Source organism: Lissotriton vulgaris, chromosome 7 (genome assembly GCF_964263255.1).
Source record: "Lissotriton vulgaris chromosome 7, aLisVul1.2, whole genome shotgun sequence".
NCBI classification, from domain to species: Eukaryota; Metazoa; Chordata; class Amphibia; order Caudata; family Salamandridae; genus Lissotriton; species Lissotriton vulgaris.
In genome coordinates, this window is record NC_141695.1 from 1289600410 (window position 1) to 1289623806 (window position 23397).

A 23397-nucleotide genomic window follows, 5' to 3' on the forward strand; every position below is an offset into this window, starting at 1 on the left:
GAAAATGAATGGGCTCATTTACTAAAAGCTAATGTTGGGAATGTTGGCTTGGAATCAGTGGTGGCTGCCACTGAGTTGAACGGGTAGGACGGGGGGTGGGATGGGATGGGTAGAAAAATAAATAGAATGTACCTAACTGGCTGCAGGTCACCGCCTTGCCTTTGTCCTCTTCTGTTCCTGCCAGAAGCAGGACGCGCACACAGGCTCCCCCTAAGCCAATCACAACAAAGCTGTCACCATGACAGCAGCGTCTTGATTGGTCTGAGCGCTGTGGTTTTGCGATCAGATGGGGACTATGAGCCTGTACATGTACTCCATCCAGGCTGTACAATAGAGCCAGTAGAGAACATGCAAAGGGCACATGACTGCTTAGCCAGCCAAACCATCATGCGTACTTAAGTGCCCCAACCACTCTTCCCTTGCTGGCTGGGACTACAGCCCAGCCCTGCTTTGTAAACTTGCCCCAGCACGGAAAAATAAAATGCTAACAACATTGTGTAGTTATTATTTTATTTTTCCTTTTTCCTACTGCTCAAAGAACAGTGGGGCAGCACTCCTCCTTAGTAGAGGAGCCGCCACTGGCTGGAATGCACACATGAAGCAAAGGGAGAAAGTGACAGGGATACAAGGGGATCCAGAGGAGAAGTTGTTGGCGGTGAAATGACCCTCCTGTAAATGCAACTGATGGAAACACCAATTACGGTACCCAAATCTGGTGGAAGAATCTATAAGGCTGAGGTGAAATGGATGGAGGTACAAGACAAGCATTTGCAATGCAATAGGTCTCGCATTAGGAAAGTTTGAGCTATTGGTATTGCAAATGACAAATATTTTATTTATGTGTTGGTTTTGAAAATATTGAAATAATAGCTTTGCCATTTACAATGCCAATAGTGATAACTTTTGCAAATGTGACACCTATAGCATTTGTAATGCAATATGTGTTGTATTTACGTGACTTAGATGTATTGATATTACAAATAACAATGGCTTTTAATTTTTTTTAATAATTAATACTGAAATAAAACTTATTGTAATTTATAATGGCAATAGCTTAAACTTTTGTAAATAACTTTTGTGAAGATTATGTTCAGTGTATTTTATTGTGACGAAAATCCAAGAACAGAAGTGAAATATTAACATCTTTTTGTGACATTTGTAATAAAGCTTGAAACATTGAGAGAACATATTTGAACCAGTTGTTGTTGAATGGTTGCACAGATTGATGCTGTGGTGGCGCTGAGTGATGTGGTTGCGACGAGTGATGCTGTGGCGTTCAGTGATGCTGTAGTAGCGCATAGTAATGTAAATGTAAAGGAATTTATTTAGCGCAAATCACCAACTGGTCTTTAAGCGCTTGCTTAGGGAACCCGTCCTGGTATTCCCCTGTGAGATAACCCCGACAGGGTATCCACAAGGTGAAAGCCAGGCATCCCGCCGCGAGGGGCCGTTGTGGAGATTAAGCAAGCTATTGCCCAGAGTCGCAGAGTGTGAACCCGTGAATCGAGTAGGCACCGGAGCGAGAATTGTCGAGTCCATGGACATTTTAGGACTCAAGACCCCGCCGAGCCGGGAATTGAACCCTGGTCCCGGGCTGACCTCTGCTTCCAGGTCTGCCTCCTCTAACCAGTGAGCCACACTTCTCCAGTAATGATGAGGTGCCCCTGAGTGATGCTGTGGTAGTGCTGAGTGATGCTGTGGTGATGCGATAGATAGAGTGAGTGCGATAAATAGAGTGAGGCGATAGATAGAAGGAGGGAGGGCGATAGATAGAGTGAGGGCGATAGAAAGAAAGACAGATAGAGTGAGGGCGATCGATAGAGTGAGTGTGTGTGGGGTTGTGTGTGTGTGTATGTGTGGGGTTGTGTGTGTGTGGGGTTGTGTGTGTGTGTGGGGGGGGTTGTGTGTGTGTGGGGTTGTGTGTGTGGGATAGCATAGAAAGTACAGCAAAAGTGGGCCCTGCACAGTGTAAATTAGACCGTGAGCAGTAAAGTTTTAGTTACACTTGAAACCCCATCAGCGGCAACAATAAAGCATTATTAAACTGAACCGAAAGTGTCGGAGAGAAGGGACGTGAGGCGCAGGGGCACAGAACAAAGATCTAGGGCGACAAGAGGAGGAGGAACAGAAGAGCAGAGAAGTGACAGAATGAGACGAAGGGATAAAGAAGAAAATGCAATGACATGGCGAACGAAGGAGAGAGGGGAGCATGTAAACGGTTCTAAAGGGACGTTAGTAAGAGAGAAAGAGAACAACAGGAGTGAGTGGAAGGAAGAATGTTGAGAGGAGGAGAGAAAATAGAGACATATGAGGTGTTAGTGGTAGAAGAAGGGAGGGGACAGCAAGGCAGAAAGAAGGAAAGAGGAATAAAAATGGAGCACGAGGGGGCTGGAGAGAAATAGTAAAAGGGAATGAAAAGATATAAAAATAAAAATGGGGACAGACCATGAAAAGAGGAGAGAGATAAGGCACCAGTGTTTTAAAAAACAAGTACAACCTGATTGACTGATTGATTGTGTACTTCTTTAGCCAGCAGCAGCCTTCCACACTTCCTGTCCAAACACTGGCCTTTAACCTGGCTACAAAGTGCACCTAAATGAGCACTATATCACCCATGCCATTAACTGCACTGTAACTGGCAACAAATCACCCAACTTGCAGGTCAAACACTGCCCTTTCAACAGTTCCAAACCAATATGTCTAAAGGTACATTGTGTACCAAGATAAGTGTTTTTTCGAAGTTTGAAACCTGGCAGGACTGACTCAGTCTTTCATCCTTTCACGGCTGATAATATAACTGGGTAATAATAATTGTATGTGTAAGTATTTTGTTTAGAGTAATATGCAATTTACAAAATAGCAGAGTCCACCGCAGCAGCATCAATCCTTGCATTTTTCTTTAGCTCATCTGTGTTTTTTTCATTTCTTACCATGCAGTCTTCTTTAGTGGAACCAAGACACGGGGCGTCAGAGCCCTTCACAGAGCTCAGAAGGTACCGATAGCTAATATATTTAAATGCAGGCGAAGAAGGGGTACAGCTTCTGCAAGTTGTTTACCAGCTCTGAGCATCACAGGCAGCGCTCCCTTTTTAGTAACCCTCAGAGGGGACCAGGATAGCGCTAAAGCCCGTTTAATTCCAGCCAACCGGCCTGTTCTGTGCAGTTGCAGTGGGTCTGCTCAGCAACAAGGTTCAGGGCTCGGGGTCTGTGAGATAATACCCTCTAACGCCCTGTTTATTTCCGTCATCTGAGCCGAGACCTGCAGCCGTTTTCAGCAGCCTGTGGTAAAGCCAATAGGTCCAGATTGCATTTGGTATTCTGACTAAAATATGAAAAATAAACCTGTAGTTTTGAGAACTGTCAAAAGAACAAACTAAAACACAATGGTTTCTGTATATAAAGCATCCATGAGATAAAGAATGTAATGTGTCATGAATCTGCACACTATTGAGATGGAAAATAGCACCTGGTCTATTGCACGACAAGCATTCTGCAGGAGGGGAAATGATACATCGAACGGGCAGTTGCATGAAGTGAGAGCCAAAGCATACTCTATATTCAATGAATTGGTAGCAACAGGTCTTCTAGACAGCAGTGACAACAAGCATTGGCCGCGCGGCCTGGCCGCGAAATAAAATATATATTTTTTAAAACGCGAGCTGTGCGCACGTGACAAGAAAAGTGCTAGGCAAGTCGCGCGCGTGCTTCTGCGCGAGCAGGTAAGCTGGTCGTCGCTTTTGGAAGCACTTCCAAAAGCGTCTTACTAAATGTCTTGCTGACAGCGCATGCGAGCTGGATCAGCAAGACCTAAAAAAGGGAGGACTAAATTTAGGGTGGAAGGAAGGCAAAACGTGACGCTTGGATTGAAATGTTTAGCTTCTCAGATGGCAAGAGTAAAACAGAAGCACACTGCATAGGGGCAAGGAATATGGAAGGTATGCAAGGAAGGCGCAAAGGGTCGAAAAAGGAGAATGATCAAAGGGAACATGAGAAGCTAAGCATAAACAAAGGGGCACAAGACAGGGGGGCTCACCTGTAAGTTACAGGAAGGCTGCTTTCCCTCTTCAGGTGCTGGTTCAGTTGAGTACAGAGTCGGAACAGCATCTTCTCTACACTCTGTGCTCCTGGGCTGCCATGCGAGAAATGGAAGATGATGTCGGACAACGAGGAAGAGTCCTCCTGGTTCTTCTTGCTCTTCACTGTGTTCATTTTATTCACCAGGGCAGCCTGCAGTCAAAGGAAGCCCAGGAACAAACATTAATATGAGGTACATTACGGAGGGTTGGAAATTCTGGAGAAGCAGAAAATCATCAGAAGAGCTGGATGGAATATCGTCCAAGCTCTGATCTTTCATATTCAGAATATGCTCACAAGTTTCTCTATCGTTCCAAGTCAGTGTTTATGAATGAATAGTACAATGTGCTACCATAAAGACAGTCTTTCCCTCGCTGGGACCGGCGCTGATGGCCAGGACTCTGCCTGCTGCTGGGGGTCCATGCTGAGACTGGTCAATCATGCTGGCAGCGTTGGTAAGCAACTTGCTCCGGGCACAGAACTGGCGATGGTTATAATCAAGGTAGGCCTCCTGCGCCATCTTTTCTTCATCCTCTGGTGCCTCCACCTCAGCCTATGAAAACAGCAAATCAGAGCCTAACATCAACTAAAAGAGTGGAAAAGAGATATGCATTTCACTTCCTTGAATGTTGTGCTGCTTCTACACGTTTCGCTAGTTGTATGATAGTGGAAATGTTTGAAAGGAATGCCCCATATGTTATTGTAAATGCTCAAAATAAGGTGGGTGTAAAAGAACAATTGATGGACAGAATTTAGAACAATGTCATACATTCACCCCAGTACAGAGATCTGGGCCTAAATCCATTGTGTTTTTGCTCACCATGCCTTTTCAGTTTGGACTCAGCCATATGCAAATCAGTCTTGACCCTGCGTCCAATGGGAACAGTCCAGCCCGAACTGCTAGGCCAGGTCCTCCCTGGACTGGAAACAAGCATCCTCGGACCTGTTTCGGGCTTTCATCCCTCATTAGCCAAGATAGTTTGACTCCAGCGGCATAGAGAGCACGGGACCCACGTCTGGGCATACCCGTCCCACTTGGGGTGACAAATGGAAAAGAACAATTGATGGACAGAATGTAGAACAATGTCATACCTTCACCCCAGTACAGAGATCTGGGCCTAAATCCATCATTTTTTTGCTCGCCATTCCAGTTTGGACCCAGCCATATGCAAATCAGTCTTGACACTGCGCCTAATGGGAACAGTCCAGCCCGAACTGCCAGGCCAGGTCTTCCCTGGACTGGAAACAAGCATCCTAGGTCCGGTTTCAGGCTTTCAGCCCTCATCAGCCAGGATAGTTTGACTCCAGTGGCATGGTGAATGTTTGCATTGTCCAGCATTCCATCCATCAATTGTTTCTTTTGCATATGTAGCCCTAAGTGGGAAGGGTGTGCCCAGACGTGGGTCCCGTGCTCACTACACCACTGGATTCAAACTAGCCTAGCTGATGAAGGGTGATGCCCTGAAACTGGTCCCAGGATGCTTGTTTCGGGTCCAGGGAGGACCTGGCTTGGCAGTTCGGGCTGGACTGTCCCACAAGGACCAGGGTCAAGGCTGATTTGCATATGACTGGGTCCAAACTGGGGTGGTGTGGTGAGCAAAAGAATGATGGAATAAACCCAGATCCTTGTGACTGGGGGTGAATGTTTGCATTGTCCAGCATTCCGTTCATCAATTGTTTCTTTTGCACAAAATAAGGTGGAAGCATAACTGCCCTGGCAGAGCCACCTTTAGCTATTTAAAGATTAATGTACACTACACATAAGATCCTACTCACTTCTTGAATCCCAGAAGAATCTGAAGACCAGGCAGTTTGAGTAATCCCACTAGGCCCTAGCTTTGCGTAGGCATCACACCTGCTTAAAGCTAGGATACCCACCTGGGTGATAGTGAGCTCTACAAATCAACATAACATAAGAAACAATCTAAATTTTGTAAATGGTTGAGACTATCACAGGATAAGAATTACAAAAAAAATCTGCCATTTCAGTACTGATGTGTGAATAGTAATATATACCTGGCAAGCATCACTTTTACATTCGTAATAGAGTGACAGAGGACAGAAATTTCACCTGAGCTCAAGTCACCAATATTAAAAAGTAGCAAGAAGAGCAGTACGATAAATTATGAGAAAATATACCTTGGTAAAGCTCTTGACTCACCAAATCAAGAATGAAACACAAGTAACTAATTCCTTGACTCAACACCATGGAGGCTTGATCAACTTGTGAAGGCACAATCCTACACAGACTACATTATTATCTGACATTTCTTAGATATATCACTTATATTTGAAGCAAAAAACATTATTTCTGGTTACTTCATATGAAGACTATTTCTGGACTTTTTCGGATGTTTTGGGCCACCTCCGTTGAAGGAATACTTGAAATGCACCATTTTGCAGACTTTCCGTTTCTAGTACTTCCCAACCTGTTTGTCTCCTTTTGGCCTATTTGTAGTAACACATCAACATTACGCCTTTGATAAAGTACAGGCTCCATGTTTTATCAATCTGCCAGAAGGGAGTCACTGAAGACCTGCACCAGAAAACATGTTCCTCCAATTAGCATGGGAGGCATGTTCATCTTTCTAAAGACAGGAGGTGGATGCTCACACAGGCAACAGCATATAACACATTTACAAATACAACTCCAATATATGTGGTACTCCACTTCCTTAAAACAATTGCAGTCCCCTGACACTTTTCACAAGGTGGCTAAATTGTTTTCAATTCTTTTTTTCAAAGTCAGGTCGAAGTCAGTTTCCTCCACTTGAAGCTATAAAGGGAGACAGTACTTGCATTTAAAGGTTTCCATAGCCTCCCTTTCCTGCTGATGCACATGCACTCAGGTGTATTACATTCATGCAAAGCTTTGAAAGAATTACCGCCTGTGTGCTAAATTAAACCCGGTTGGAATTCTATTACTTTGATATTAAGTTTTGCAGGGATTTAGTAGCTCTACACTACATGTTTGATGACAAGAATGTAAAGCTTTTGATAATTTTTAACATCATTTGTAGCAAGTTTTCAATCATTTTTAATCTACAGTAATGCTTATTGTGCTTTACTACCCAAGTGTATAGCTTTCCAGTACTTAATAAAATCTCTACAACTCTTACTAACTTAGGGCATGTGCCCAAACACTTTGCTGCCAGCAGGTCAAAATTTGTAGTGCATTATTAAGCCGGTTATGCGTTTCCATGCTTTGTTACCAGGTTGGAATGTTGTCTAGTGTGAAGAACGTATCTAGGTGTTTTCTTTCCACTTCATTTCACCTATGGAAATCATTCCATTGTCGTTTTACCTGGATCTAAAGATTTATGATATATTATTTGAAACATTACAATGTGCTAATATTTACATACATGATCTTCCAGTGATTTATTACATATGTTAGGCTTTACAGTACTCTGATAATTGTATAAAAATCTCCCCAGTTCTGGAAGCTTTCTGATGCTGTATTGCCTGAAACTAAAGGACATGAGAAAAGGCTTATAACGTGCTCAAATACCAAATAATGCTATTGGCACTAAAGAGGAATTTATAGACAATTGCCAATCAGAGATTCCTAACCTCAAAAAAGGTAAAACGCCACATTTTGATGACTTTCCTAAATGAGGTGGCATGCCTGCATTTTGATCCCTGTAGGCACTGAGTTCCAAAATGTAGATGTTAGATGCAAGAACGATTAACCTCACTAGAGACTCAGCCTGATTTTAGGTACCACAAAATCTTTGCCTTTGTATACATCTTTACAAGGCTTTATTCTGTTTATGTATAGTTTGCTATAGCTTTGTTACCTGTTTCTAAAGCTGTCCAGCACTTGGTTGCCCATGTGTAAGATTTTCCACGACGTTATTATCCATATGGAGGATTCCAGTGTTTTTTTTACCTACACAGAGTATTCTGTAACTTTATTACTAATAGCTACAACTCACCAGAGTTTTGTTTACCAGTGGGTAGAGTTTCACATTACTTTGTTGCCTTTTGCTAAAATATCTATGACTAGGTTATCTTTGTATGAACATGTTATAAGCCTTAACTAGAAGAGTAATGTCTTAGAGCTTTATTACCTATGGTGTATTTTCACCCATGAATGCTTTCTAATGTTTATTACCTTCAGGGAAATCTTTCCCATGCTACGTTAGGCATAGTTAAAGATTCCCAGGAGCTTTATTATCTCTGGGTGAAACTTGAAAGAGCCATCGACCTCTGGACACCTATCTACACAATTACTACCAGAGAGTTGATTTCTCTCCTAACTATGTGTACAGTAAAGGATGTTACAGAACTTGCATGTAAGCTACACAGCATGAAATAAGCTGCTTGGCAATAGTTTTGAGTCTAATAATAATAATAATAATAAGAGATTTGTAAAGCGCCTGGCTGCACAACTGTGTATCCCCGCGCTAATTGCCTACAAAACTCACCGAGAAATGATAAGGGACGGTCAGAGAAGACAGTTATTAAGGAAACAGGTGCGTTTTAAGTTTAGCTCTAAAAAGAGTCTCTGAGGGTTCCATTCTTAGATGAGTAGGCAGAGCATTCCAATGTTTTACTCCAAGGTAGCGAAAAGAGCGGCCGCCTATTTTCGCTTTATGGACACGGGGGATTTTGAATTGTGACATTCCTGAGGACCTAAGGTCTCTGGTTGGGCGGTGTATAGTCAAAAGATCTCTTAGATAGGTGGGACCTTTGTTGTGGGCTATCTTATGGGCATAGCAAAGGCTCTTGAATTTGATTCTTTCCCTAACAGGGAGCCAGTGCAATTTGGACAAGGCCGCCTTGGCGGATGTTCTTTTGGGTAAGCCCAGTACCATGCGAGCGGCCGCATTTTGTAAGCATTGAAGCTGGTGAAGATGTTTTTGGTTCAGTCCTAATAGGAGAACATTCCCATAGTCCAAATGAGGTGTGATTAGCGCATGTACGATGGTTTTTCTGGCTTCAGTAGGAATGAGATCAATGATTTTTCTTAAAATTTTTAACGTGCCGATGCATTTGCCTATTATTTTGTTGACTTGGGATTTTCCTGACAAATCAGAGTCGATCAAACACTATTACTTTATTACCTTTTCATGGTGGTTTCCTGAGATTTCTTATTTGTTGCTTGCTGGTTTATTTAGGGAATCCGCTCTGGGCCTTTACCACCTATGAATGAAGCTTTTTAAAATTGTATCACCTGTACAGCTCCAAGCATAATAAGAAAAGATGGACTTCGCCCAGCATTTATGACCGAAAAAGTGACGGCGAAAGGAGAAGAAAGGAAGCAATATGGTTATCCTCAATGCTTTGAGACACGACAGAGAGACATTTAGAGCTCAATAATTTGAGTGAAACAATGTTCGTAGATGTTCCTACCATGATGTAGGTTTTCTTTATGGATTCCCAAACATCTTGCAGCACCTTGGAACCAAATTCCTCCAGTCCCTTGACGTAAGGCTTTCCATCAGCCACACCTCCCCATTCACACGAGTAGCTGAAAAATAGAACAATCTGAAAATGTGTCTTTGACACACAAAAACAAACAGATAATTTTTCCATTATGCCTTGGGACCCTAACTAAAACATTTTAATCCTGATGTTTATCCCTATGGGATTGGAGATACATGTGTTCAAGGCAAGGGGGTGCCCTCAGAAACATCCAAAAATATGGAGGAGGTGGGCGGACTACCGGGGACTTTACTTGGAGCCCATCCCCCTACTTCAATTATTGGGAATTGTCATGAGGAGAGGATTGAGAGAGAGTACTGGACTATGATTATGCATTTCTTCAACTCAGGTGGCTGGGAATTGCATGTTTTAGACTCTATTTCGGGGATAGGCAATGCTGTTTGTTGTTTGGCTTTTTGCCCAGGTATTCTTGGTTTCCAAACTGTATTATTTTCATACTGAAAATGTTGGCATCAATATCACCATTATGTCTTTTGTAATATTGGTAACCCTGAATGTACCAGGGGCGATTTGGCTGTCAACAATAAAATTGTGCTGTGTAAAAAAAAATCCCGAAGTTGTGTGACCTGCGTAATGTGATTTAGCATGGAACGAACCTGTTCATGTCAAACATTTCATCCTGGAGTTACCTTGCATCTGCATTCAATTCACTCAAGGAAAATTATAGTCTTGGAGCAATTTTCTCACACCAGAACACATAGGGATCTGAACTTTCTATAAGCCCTCTGATCACATCACTGAGTCAAACCTAGGACACAAGCAACACTTGCTGTTTTTTTGATCATTTTTGTTAATGTTAGAACTGTGATAGGTGCTCTCCCTTTGCTGTGGGTAACTGTGCCTGTGGATTTCTGCCTACTCTGTCTGACATCATAGTTGGTGCTTCAAAGAAGTTCCTTTTTAAAGTCTATGATTAGAATGAGCCTTGACAGGAGAAATGCATCTCAGGAGGGTCAGATATGATGATAAAACTTCAGGTAGCCCTAGAGACTTGGGTAGAGATTACTCATGACTTTCTCAGTTATGGGGAGGACGGAGCAGAATAAGAGATGCACAGTTGCCAGGTTCTGGCCTGCTCTTATGTGAGGGATCTGGCCCTCTGAATCGGCCTGTGGTCGGAAGCCTGGGAGAAGAGAAGCTACAGTAATTTACAATACCGCTGGCTGGGTCCCACCAGATGGAGAGTCGAACGTCAATGAATGGTACATGCCCAGCACTGCAGATTGGATTGTAGACAGGGAGGGGGGAGTACCCACTAGGGGGATATCCCACTGATGTATCCAAGAATGATAATGGTAGTCTGCGTCATTACGATCGCGGCTTGAATGTATTTATGCACTGGGGATGGCAAGGGAGGGGGGGATGAGTGATGACATGTTTTCTTGCTGATTTTTCCCTTGTACAGTTGTTAACTTGAAAATCCTGTTAATAAATATGTATTTAAAAGGCTATGAAAAAATCTACATATTGCTGCAATACAAACTGAGGCCACCACGGAGATGACTGAATTATGTGCTGACTGCACACCTGTGCCTCCTGGTTCAGTTTCCGATTGGTTTGGTATACAGGACCTTTCCTAGAAAGAGCCTTACCGGGAATAATTTGCACCTCCATCTTGGCTCAAACAGCTCTTCAAATCAGACATTCTTCTGGCAGCCTCAGCTGATTCTGCTGTAAAGTCTTGTAACCACTGGTACGGCACTGAGCTGTCCAAAGTAAAGGAATGAAATTGAAGAATAAATGAACACAGAGAGCACTAAACAGCATGGAGAGTAATCCAGCTCATAACCATCAACATTGACAGATCAACAGAACTACATAAATAACAACAAAATTCCTACTATACAACACACAGGAGTACCAGAGACGACGATAATACGGTACATAAATACAGCGAAGGATGATATAAAAGGGAGTTGACTATTACCTCCTAACCTACAACTTATATAGCAGAGAGGCCAACAGCCACTACCATTTCCCGACAACATATTTTTTATGTGTGAATATGGGGAAAGACTCCGCAACAACTTCTCCACTTCATGCATGTCACTATCACTTCCCCTCAATCCCTCTTGTAAAGGCATCAGTCCTCAAAAGCCTGCCCCAGTAACGTGCAACATTTATTTATACAAGAGTTCATGAGAAAGACCCATCTTAAGCCGTGGGACACCAGGGTAACACATGATTACCGCGCCACAAATTAATTTCCCATGATATGCAAGCACTTGACAAAACTACTAACATTTGCCTCAGCTGTCCCCAGAACCTGGTTACGAGCTAATGTTTTCTGTTGGAACGGAAAAGCTCTCTGCAAGGTAAAAGACGTGTACCCCTGCCCAACTGTACTTTTGTTTTGTCCAATTCTTTTTGTATTGCAATTTCCAAAAAGCACAGAACAGACAATTGTACAACTTGCAAGGCTCAACATAGTCTTGCCACAAGCAGAGAGCATTACAAAGCTAGAAATATTACACATCTTCTCCCCAAGTTCTCGGCATAGCTTCTACTAGAATCAGGTGCTACTTTCCCCCCTTAAAAGTTACATGTATTGCTTATCGACCCCATGTCACACAAGCACCTTTGCATATATAGACGAAAGCCAACTAAATCAATAAAAATAAAAAGGGAAACAAACAAACATTTCCGTGGTACTTAGTAGTTGCAATGATCTTGGGAGAGCATGAAGCAGACAATATACAGTCAAGGAGAAGGTCAAAGCTCCAAAATGGCGAGGAGCAGCCAGCTCCCCACTCCCCCCCCCCCCCCACCGACCCCCCCAAGGGCGCCACGGGACCTGGTTTCCCTAGGTTTGAAAGAGATGTAGGGCCGCAGTCTATGGCCACAAGCACAAAGATGCAAACCCTCCAAGAGGTACCCCACCAATGGGCTCCAAATATAATCAAACCCTTTACTGGAATTTGTCATAATATCAGCCATCCATTCAAGGGCCAGCGCCAGCTCCACCGCGCCTGCCATTGCCATCCGGTTTCTTCCTGGCCGCAGCAACGGCCATTTTGGCCGCCACCAGACATAGCCACATAAAGGAACGATCACCCACAGTTTGGTGCTTCAAGTTGGGGGACCGTTGCCCAGTAGGACATGCTCTGGAGAATCAGATCGGGTAGCCTAGAATCTAACTGATTTGGGATAGGAGCTCCTTCCAGAAGGGCTGGATTACAGAACGGCCCCACCAACTGTGACAGAAATCCCCCAACAGCCCACAAACCCGCCAATACCGGTCTGACGTGTTCGGGAAAAGGGTTTGTAGCTTCTGGGGGTAGAAATACCAGTCGTACATGATCTTGTAGTGGGCTTCCCTTACAGCCATAGAGCAATTGTATTTGGAAATGTCTTCTTATAGGTAAGACCATTGTTTGTCTGTAATAGGGGTCTGTAGGGTGGCCTTCCAGAAAGCTATATGGTGCGGGTGTTGAGAGGGGCCCTCCGACAAGATGAGGAAATAGAAAAAGGAGATGCATCCCTTAACTGTACCCTCTGCCTGTACAAATCTCTCTATGGGAAGCAGGTCTCTGGTCACCCCATGCGCATCTTAGGCTGTTGAACCCAGTGCTTCAATGGGAAGTAATGAAATTCCTCTGTGGGAGGGGGATGAAACACGGAGACAGTTCGTGAAAAAGCGCAGCTCCCCACGCACGAACATAGCTGATGGAAGGCAGAATTAAAATGAAGAGGGGTGTAGGGGGACAGGAAAGTAGCGAATGACAAAGATTTGGTGATAGTATCCCAGACTTTAAGAGTAGGAGCCGTAGGAATGCAAAGCTATTCATTCCTTGGTTGGTCCTGTTTCTGTTTCCAAAAGGTCCCATATGGTTCTCCCCGTCACCAGCCTGTCCAAATGGAGCCAATGTTTAACTGAGGCCATGAGGGACCATTCAGACAAAACGCGGAGCTGAGCTGCTCTGCAGTAAAAGAGGAAATCTGGAAGAGCCAACCCCGCTGCCAGTTGCGCTGTGGTTAGTAACCGGTGGGATAAACACATTTTGTCAAAATTACCTTTCATTTGACAAATAACCACAATTGGCAGACCCTGGAAGAGATGGAGAAGCAGGGGCAGGACTTTCATCTTAACCGCATTTATGCAGCCTATCCAAGTGATGTAAGCAGAGCCCCTGTTTTTTAAGTCAGGCTTAAGTTGTTGTAACACAGGGGGAAAATTCACTCTGCATAGGTCTGCTGGATGGGGCGTAATTTTAATGCCTAAGTAGGTGATTTCTTTGTGTACACATCTAAAATGTGATCTCGCCGTGATGGTGGACAGCACCCCGTGCGGTAAGGACAAATTAAGTAAAAAGGATTTTGAGAGGTCCAACTGTACTTTTGACAAAATTCCTGATACTGGCTTTGTTGTCATAGGCAAACATGGATCATGCGTGTGGGCAATGATATAGGCCTGCCTCGTGGATTGCGGTATTGTTTGCCCAGGAGGGGCGCCCAAAGCGCTACCCTCATAGTGGTGGAACGCTACCGCCTGCACCAAGAGTTAAGTAGGACAAGTGTGATGGTGGCATCAAACCGTGTAGTGATCAGTAATTGTGAACAGGTCCTTTTGAAACCTGTGTCACTAGAGTGAGGCCTATAGGCTCATTCACATTTTTGAAAGTTAAACTACTATGTGCATAACTCACCCTTGGCCAACCCAGGTAGATGTGGATTGCTGCGCAATGCAGGAGTGGTGACTCTGCGTTGGATGTATGCTGTGCAGTGTGTGCACAATGGAAGCATAGGCTGGGTGTTTGTGTTAAGTACAATATATGAAGCATGAAGTGTTGTGCAGTGAATGCGGGGAGTGGATGTGCTGGCAGTGTGTGTGTTTGCAAATAGCACACAAAGTACAACACAGAAAAGGTACTGTACTAAAATGTGTGTGCAGACTGAACATGTGTGCTGAATGCATGTGTGTCTGTAGTTGCACAATGCATGGTGGTGACAGCGCTAAAGAGTAGGTGTTCTGTGAATGTACACTACGTGCAAGTGTGCCTGCAATGGTATATTACGTGAAGGATCCTGGGTTTCATTTTTGGGAAGCCCAGGCCTGCCTTGTGACGATCTGATGAGTAGAGAAATCCCCCTCAGACTGATCTGTGCACTGCTGCATGCCTGTGAGCTGGGTGGGACACACACTAGAGGAAGACAGAAAGAGACTGCCCCTTTACACTTATAAAAGGGTGCTCTCTGATTCAGTGATAAATCACAAGTAAGAGGCCTGGGCATATCTCAGGAAGGTGATGGGGCTGATAAGGGAATCATAAAGAGTTTATCTGGGAGCCCAGGAATAATCTTTTGATGCACAGATCACTGAGGCCGACATCCGGGTGTGAACTTTGGTAACTTCCATCAACTGTGTTGTGGATCTATCAACTTTGGAGTCTTTCCTGCTAGGTCAGTCAGCCTTTCCTGAGGAAAGAAGAAAAGGAAAGATGTACATTTCAAAAGAAGCAGAATCCCAACATAAAACTTCAAAGACTAAGACCCTAAATCACATTTGGTGTCTAGAAAAATACTGTAAGGAGAGGCTGAGACACTAAAATTTGACATCTGCAAAGCAGCCAGACAGGCTGTGTGAGAAGGCGAAGCTCTGAAAGACTTCTGTCTGTGACCAGGAATAGGGGGCAAAGGTCTGCTAGTATCCTCGCTAGGTGAGGGGACATCACCTAGGGAAGACAAAATCACCAGCCCTCGTGTTTAATTTGAGCCGGAGTTTTCCAGTGCTGAGCGCCGGTACTTAATTGGTTTCCGGTGCTTGGCACAGGCACCTAATTGTCAACACCACACTGTCTGGCGCCGCTCATGTAATTTAGAGATGAGCAGATGTTTAGGAAAACAATATACATTAAAAAAAATAACTAATACCTGCCTTCCCTAGGCATTCCTTCAGCTTTGAGGACCTGGAATAATCTGAACTGTGGCATTTACATGCGAGAGAGATGGTTTGTTTTGTCAGCGATGACAGGGGCGACGGGTGGTGTAAGCTGCAGTGGCCTCCTGGCCAGAGCCCTGGCATTTAATACTTTACAAATTAAACACTCCCAGCCCTAGAGAACCAATGCCTGTCTGCTTGCTAAGATTAGTATGTTCAGTGAGGAAGAGGAGAGCATTGGATGGAGCAAGATCCAGTGGAGTGCCCTCCTGAGAGGACTGTAGGGAACTGGGTTGTTGTTGCAGTACACCCCACTTTTAACCTGGTACCTGATGCGGCTTTGACTGAGTGTGTGCTGGGTCCCTGCTAACAAGGTCCCCAGCACCAGTGTTCTGTCCCTAAAACTGTTTCACAATTGGCACAACTCCAACCACCTTGTATGGCCCTGATAAATGATACCCCTGGTACAAAGGGCATTGGAACTGAAGAGGGACCCCTGGGGCAGCCGCACGAATTGTGCCACTCTGGGGTCCCCAACCAAGACTATGCACACTACCATTGCAGGCTGCGTGTCTTGGAGCAGACAAAACTGAAGAGTTGATATTGCAGACATCCCAGTGTCAGAAGTATACTGGTGGGCCGAGATGCAGCAGTGTAGAGCCACACTGCTAAAATCACTCAACAAAGACTCAGATCTTAAACCAGGTCCTCTTCATAATCCATGTTTATTCCATTAACCTTGACAATTTCTAAAAATAACAGAGGTATCATATTTTCAAACTTAAAATGCTGGAGAAATGCCCATTCAGATCGTTTCTCCAACACATTAAAATTCACTTTAGCCAAGTCCCAAGAATGCTGCCAAAACTTCCTGGTTCGAAGTGCTAACAGCCAATCTGATTTGAGCAAGGGACTGTCTAATCCTTGGAGGAACATACAAATTTGGATTTTTCTTTATATTTCCTAAACTACTAATTGGATTTATATCAATCAAAAGAAAGGCACTTCTCTGGACCAATATCTACCTTTCTGACAAAATTGGTGTAATTCCATTCAGCGGTTCGGGTTTTAGCTGTGTCTAAAGTCCCTATGGGAAATTGCATGGGGAAAACCCGTTTTGGGACCCTTCCTTTCTCTCAGCCCCCGCTTGACGGATCACCACTAAACTTTCAAGGCAGCGGCTGAAGTGAGCATTATACTCATTTAGAAAAATTTGCAAGGATTCGTCAAAAGGTGCCAAAGTTATAAGCAAAACAAAAAAAGCTTTTCGCACACACGTAAAAACAATACCTTTGTCTTGTTTTTCTTACCCCCACCTATACCCTAGTGCCGTTCCCCCCGTCACCAATACCTTTATCTCTAATTATGCCCTACTGTTTCTATTCTTGCCTACAGCCTAGTACAAGTTTCTCTCTTTAACCTACAAGCTCTAACCCAGACTATCACCTGGAAACAATATCCTGCCTCTTAATACTGAGGACCAGGGTCCTTTTTTGACTCTCTTTGCACAAGGCTTCAGATCCGCTGATCATGCTGCCATCCTGCCCATGCAAGAACTAGTTCTTCCCGGCTCGAATGGTACTTTCTCTTTATTCATCACCAATATAGTAAAATATTTTGGCCTATTAATGTTTATTTTGCTGACTTTTTCCAAGACATAGGGACTGTGCAAGAATGTCACTAAATGGAATATATTAAAATGAAACAGCTCAGATAAGCAAATAGAGTTACACATATTCTACTGGGTATGAAAATTAGGTGGTAAAAAATAATCTATTCTTCATTTGGGAACCAATTCATTCAGAACATTAAGTGATGTGTACTCTTGATTTTACTGACCAAGTTATTCCCGCTGCATGTAGATTTAGCAACCACGTGTTCCATTTTGCCCTAACTGGCCAATAGCAGATAGAACACCAACTTATTGCTTTCGAGATCAAACTATCGATAATACATGTCGACAGCACAGGCTCTAAAAGTGAATGAGAAATACTTGTGCTGTAAAAGGTAGGTAATCTGAATAAGTGGCATTTACCTGATGAAGGCAGGATCTCTCAAGTAGAACAATGCATTAGGATGGGAGCTGCTGGGCATGTTCTTCAGGAACTGCATGGCTTCCAACTCTGTGATAGACGCCCCTCGTCCATATGACTGTAGCTAAAAGAAGTTCATATCATGTGGCTATGAATAACACCCAATCCTGAGTAACACACTTAAGCACTCAAAATCTATAAGAAGTATGCATTATTCTGCACACTTACAGAGGCAATCCTCTGTTCTGCAGGGGAAAACAACTGCACTGTGTAACAAAAAAATACTGCACACATTTTAACAAACATGATTATCCTGTACCTGTTAACAGTAGGATTCCAATTTGAAGATTCATCTGTGAACAATGGACATTAGAAGGCCAAGAACACCATCACAATTGAATAATATTTCAGTGTAAAGAATTGTAGAATTATGCCAGAGATGTCAACCTCATTTGTACTTCACATGGAACAACATTTTGTAGCTTGGATGATGCCTTTACCAAGTACCAAAAAAGGAAAAATGGTTAACAGTAGATTAGAGCTTTAAGAAGCAAATGATATCATCCTGCTGTAGGTGTCCCTTTCTGCAGGATCACCCCCAAACATTTGCCTTCCTTTTCCCATTTTTGATAAATTCGTTTTTGTCAGGATTAGGACTCTGGGCACCTTACCACTGCTAACCAGTGCTAAGGTTCAGGTGCTCTCTCATAAAAATGTGTTAACATTGGCTTATCCACAATTGCCATATTTAATTTACTTATAAGCCCCTAGTAAAGTGCACTACATGTTCCCAGGGCCTGTAAATTAAATGCTACTAGTGGATTTGCAGCATCAATCGTGCCACCCACTTAAGTAGCTCTTTAACATCTCTCGGCCAGCTACTGTAGAGCCAGTATGTACAGTTTTACTCCTATTTCAATTTACCATTTAAAACCTCTTGCCAAGCCTCACACTCCCCTTTAATTACATATGAGTCACCTCTAAGGATGGTAGGCCATGGGTAGCCAATAGGGAAGGGTGCTGTGTCACTAAAATGTAGAACATGTACATTTAAGTTTAACATATCCTGGTATAAAAAATCTACAAAATTCGTTCTTCACTACTATGAAGCCTACCCTCATATGGGTTAACATTGAGAATTCTTTATTACATTTAAAATGTTGAATTTCTGATTTAGAAGGTGTGTAACGGTCATGTTTGGTACCTATAGACTTTAAAATTGGATTTATTATTACAACTTTAAAAATTCCACTTTTAGAAAGTTGACATTTTTCTGCTCTCAAGCTTAAGGAATAGAGGACTCTGTGCAATTCAAACCCCCACTTTGAAGTCTCCCCCTCTTCTTTCACAACAACCCTTAGTAGCCCTAGCTGTTTTGGCCGCTCCAAAGGAAATAGTCTAGGTAGTAGCCAGACTGTTTGTTAAGATAATATCACAACCCTACCTTTCAGATTGAACGTAGGCTCTCCTTTATACCTGTTGGCACCTGGAGCCTCAAATAGACGAAAAGGGTAGATGTTTGCATTGCAAAGCACCAAGACAGCGCACCCTACAGTATCTGTTTTGAAGTGTGTCACTTATGTGTCTGCTAAATAACATATGTTCATTAAAGGGCGTGCCTAATATTTTAGCTTGCACCCCCGTGCATGAAGAACTGTACCCACACCACACATGCCTCCAGAGTATTGTAAATTCTGTAAGTCAGCAAAACCCACATTTATCATGTTCGTTGCTGCCTTGATAATGGCTGCTGAGGAGTTCGCACCTTTCTTGGTTATGGCATTAGCCTTTTAACATCAGCTCCAGCAAAGGGGGGTATTTGTGCCCATTTGGCAATGGTATTGACCAAAAATGAATAATTAAGGGGAGAATGGATCACTTGTACCTGTAATACCAGGGTCAGGTGGGGTAACCAACTTAAAAACCCTCATTCACTTTCGTTTGGTAAGGAGAGCTAAGCAATTTTAATTCACTTCACTATTTTTCACCTTATTCCTGATCACTACTGTCAAAACTAGTTGGTCAACCTCCAGGTGGAGGAAAGCATACAATTAAAATAAGACCCGATGACGATGCTTCCACGTTCTAAGAGAAGCGGCGAATCAAGATATACTGCTCCATCGCTCCTGTACGTGAATGAGGGATTATAAAGTTGGTTACCACACCTGACCCTGGCATTACAGGTACAAGTGATCCATTCTCCCCTTGATTATTTACCTTTGACAGGAAGCTGAATGGATCATAGCTACTTTCTCCCTCTGTTGATTTTATTATATGGACCAAAAATGGCCAATGCACTTGTTGTTTTGTTGTCAGAGCCATAAAGCTAACTATACAACCCCAATTGTCTATTTGCCTATAGGATTTTTCACCATCTTTGTACAGCCGCTGCTATGAGTGAGACCGGTTTGGTGGTCCGTTAGAAATTCTAGTGCGGAAACTGTATATTTTTTTTCTAGGCATGGTACAGCCATATGAAATGTTGTGGGATTGGTCAGGAGGTTTAGCCCTTTCCACAAGACATAGTCCAAGATAGGGTTTGACTTTGCCATCTTCCTTGGTTGCTCCTTGAACGTATACAGGAACCAGTCTTGTGTTGGGTGGAAAACACTGGAAACTCAGCGCAAATCTTTTAGCTACTGTTTCCAATATGGCATGGAAGCAGCAAACATCGTCCAGGGAAGAATCTGGCTGCATAGATATTCTATCTCCTGCCTTGGGCAGGATGAAATCAATTTTTCCTCGACTTGACGATCGCCTGCTCCATCAGTTTTATGCTCTGGGACCTTGCTAACCTCCTCTTCTGAGGTGATGTCCTGGTCATTGTCTCGCAGATCATCTTCACCCATGTCTCTAAGAAATGGAGGAACTGGCTGTGGTGTGTGGTGATGCAGAATGATCGACTGGAGGAGAGCTTAGTGGAAATTCATAACTCTGCATATGGTGGAAATATTATAAGCTTCTTTCTTGTGACACTGTCCTCTAATCATCATCTTCACACTCTGAAATGTATTGGACATCTTCCCAAGTACTCAACGTCGAAGCTTCTTCATCACAGAAATTTACATTCTACTCTGAATCTATGATTTTGACTGGTAGATATGCAAAGACATTTAGTGCAATCAAGGGTTCTCTCTTGGCGGAAAGATATTTTATTCCATCATCAGGATTGTCAACAGAATAGTGCTTCGCACAAGATACACTGAAGTAAATTGCCCTGGTAGTTGCTGATGTGGGGGTCGTCAATGTGGGAGTCTTTCAGGTGGTCAACAATGATGAAATCCTCCATGAGGGACTCAATGGTTCACTGCTAAAAGACCTTTTTGCATATTGATAGAACAATGGTCAGCAGTACTGTCAATGACACTATGACCTTCGCTGGTGATGGAAAGGCTAACGATGAAGCTGTTGTAAGTCTCATCGATAGTGATGCTGTGGACTATGACATTTTCTTCACTGACATTGGTGGGCTCCCATCGATGATGGGTTTGGCTTGGGTTAGTAGGGGAGCTGGCAGACGCCAAGAAGGATCCAATTTCTACATCATTTTGGGTACAGGTTGTTCATCTGCTTTCAAATGCCATTTCTTAAGAGGGATTGGCTTTCAGATTCCATGAGGCAGAATCCGAAACTTCTACGGTGTACTTCATGTCTTGGAGTTGAATGTGACTTTTTACTCTGCCTTCAAAAAGTGCTTTGAAGAGCACTTTGCACTGAATAATCCCCTAAGCAAGGGTCAACCCTTTTTGAGGGGGCAACACTCTTCTTTTTGAAGAGATACAAGGCCAATTTCCTTACCCAGTTCTTCAGGGTCCAAGATGCAAAAGATGTGCTGATGTTGCATCTGGACGTTTTATTGGAAGAGTACACACAATAAATGCACTTTAAGTGCTGATCATCAGAGTAGATTTTTCTTTGTCTGTAGCTTGAACAGGGTTTAAACTGAGATATATTCTACTTTTCTGTCATTATGGTAGTTGGACAGGTCTCAGAAATTGAAGGTATGCAGATGTGGAGCTAAGAATAGTAAATCTGCACTTACCTGTATATACTTGTTAAGATAATACTGTAGTAGTCAATATGCAGCACTCAATATTGTTATTGGACAATATTTTGTCACTCAGTAGTGTGGCATATCACCAAATTCCGCACAGGGGCAAAACAATTGGGTGCTGCGAAATAATCTCCCCCCCCCCCTCCCCCAAGCTTCTAAGATGCAACCACATACACTTCAGTCCAAACAACTTTCAGAATACTGGACCAAACATTTTCAAAACCTGCTCCAATACTTTTATCACACACAAACATTAAAGACTTTGACCAACCTCCTGAATATCAAGACCACTAAAATCCAGAATATTTTGACAATTTCATCCTACAAACATGAAGATTGCGCAACTGTACATTTTCTAACCACCACTGAGGTGTACATATATGTGGCAAGCGACAAAGATGTGATCTATCAAACATATTTTCTTGACCAATATCTCAACCCTATTACTTCACTCAATGAGAGAAATCCTCCCGCAAACATGTAGACCACCTTCCATAACTACGCCATGCACACCTTTTGCAGTAAAACAACATCCTCCACACCCCTGGATAACCAGTTAATCTCTTGGTAACACGTCATCAATTGTTAAGCTTGCAAGTAAAATCTTCTTACCCATTCAAAGTGTGGAAGATTAGGTAGATTGTATTCCTGAGGTACATGCCCATACCGGTCTCCCAGAATGCCTATGAAGATCTGGCTCCGTGCAACCTCTGAAAGGCACAGACCCAGTTGCCTAAAACGAGAATACAATTAATAATAATGGTTCTGTCGGTGACTAATACCTATTGCTTTGGTATTTCACTGGTATTATTTGTTAACTTTGTCCATGAACATGATACAAAGGTAGCGCAATTTATGGCACACACAATCAAAACACACTGACCAAAAGCTAAAAAGAAAGCAAATTTTACTCAAATACTTTCATGTTTTGAATTGAAACATATAATGTAACAATAGCTGTCCCTAAAACCTACTTAAAATATAGTTTCGCATATACACTTTATGCAACCAATTGATACACAATAAACACAACAGTTCAATTTGTTATTTCATGTTCTCATTGATGAAGACAACTATATATACAATCATATAATCGGTGTAATGGTTTGATGTTGATTCCTAAAAGATCTTGAATAGTTGGTTAAAAAACAAAAGAGATGCGTCGACGTTTCGACCCTGGGAAGGATGCAGTGATTTAACTCATCAAGGGCGGGTCTTCATCAGGACTGTATATATACATATATATAGGACAGCCTCTTGCAAACTTGCTCCACTTGGAGTCACTTTCTATATCCTACTGTCGGTCAGACGACTCAGACAGCGTGGGTGCTCTTCTTTGCCTCTGTAGTAATTTATTTATACAGGAGGCAGAGCAAGACGAATATTCTCCAATTTATTCGTACTATCCGCAGATCGTCATCCGTTTACTCTTCAAATACTCGTGGATGATCATCAGTGCAAGTCCAAAATAAATCATTCAAATGTTAAGGATGTGAACCCAGCCTTCAAAACCTAGTCTTATTCCATAACACATAGTAACATATTTTGTTGAATTTCTGAAATGAAGAAAGTCATTCAAATGAACCAAGTTTGAGGTAGCAATTCACCACTTCTGTGATGTTTCTACAGCTTATATGAGATCGTATTAATTAATGGTCACTTTTTATGGCACCTTGGGTAAATCTTCGATATTTGCACAAAACAGGCATGTTCATTACCCAAAACTAAGTAAGCAAAATCCAAACAAATGAAGAAGTGTAACAGATCTCAGATAAAATAAATAGTAAAAGTTTTAACCCTCCGTTCTTTTAGGAACTTACTCCCCCAACCACCAGACGGCCATTCTGTACCACCAATGTCAGGATTGCGTAGCCGCGCCTACCTAATATATGAACTACATGCCACAT

The 23397-nt window shown here is 42.8% G+C and overlaps 1 protein-coding gene across 7 annotated transcripts in view; it reads right to left on the reverse strand.

The window, feature by feature from the left end:
* TEP1 (telomerase associated protein 1) overlaps positions 1-23397 on the reverse strand; it is a 1080103-nt gene that overhangs the window by 614626 nt on the left and 442080 nt on the right. For all 7 annotated transcript variants that reach the window (XM_086931874.1, XM_086931872.1, XM_086931869.1 and 4 more), the window contains 6 exons: positions 22103-22223; positions 17439-17560; positions 11118-11231; positions 9433-9550; positions 4427-4627; positions 4034-4227 (listed from right to left, as the gene is read on the reverse strand). In XM_086931874.1, coding sequence (XP_086788000.1) covers positions 4034-4227; positions 4427-4627; positions 9433-9550; positions 11118-11231; positions 17439-17560; positions 22103-22223 — 870 coding nt within the window. The remainder of the gene's footprint in view (positions 1-4033; positions 4228-4426; positions 4628-9432; positions 9551-11117; positions 11232-17438; positions 17561-22102; positions 22224-23397) is intronic.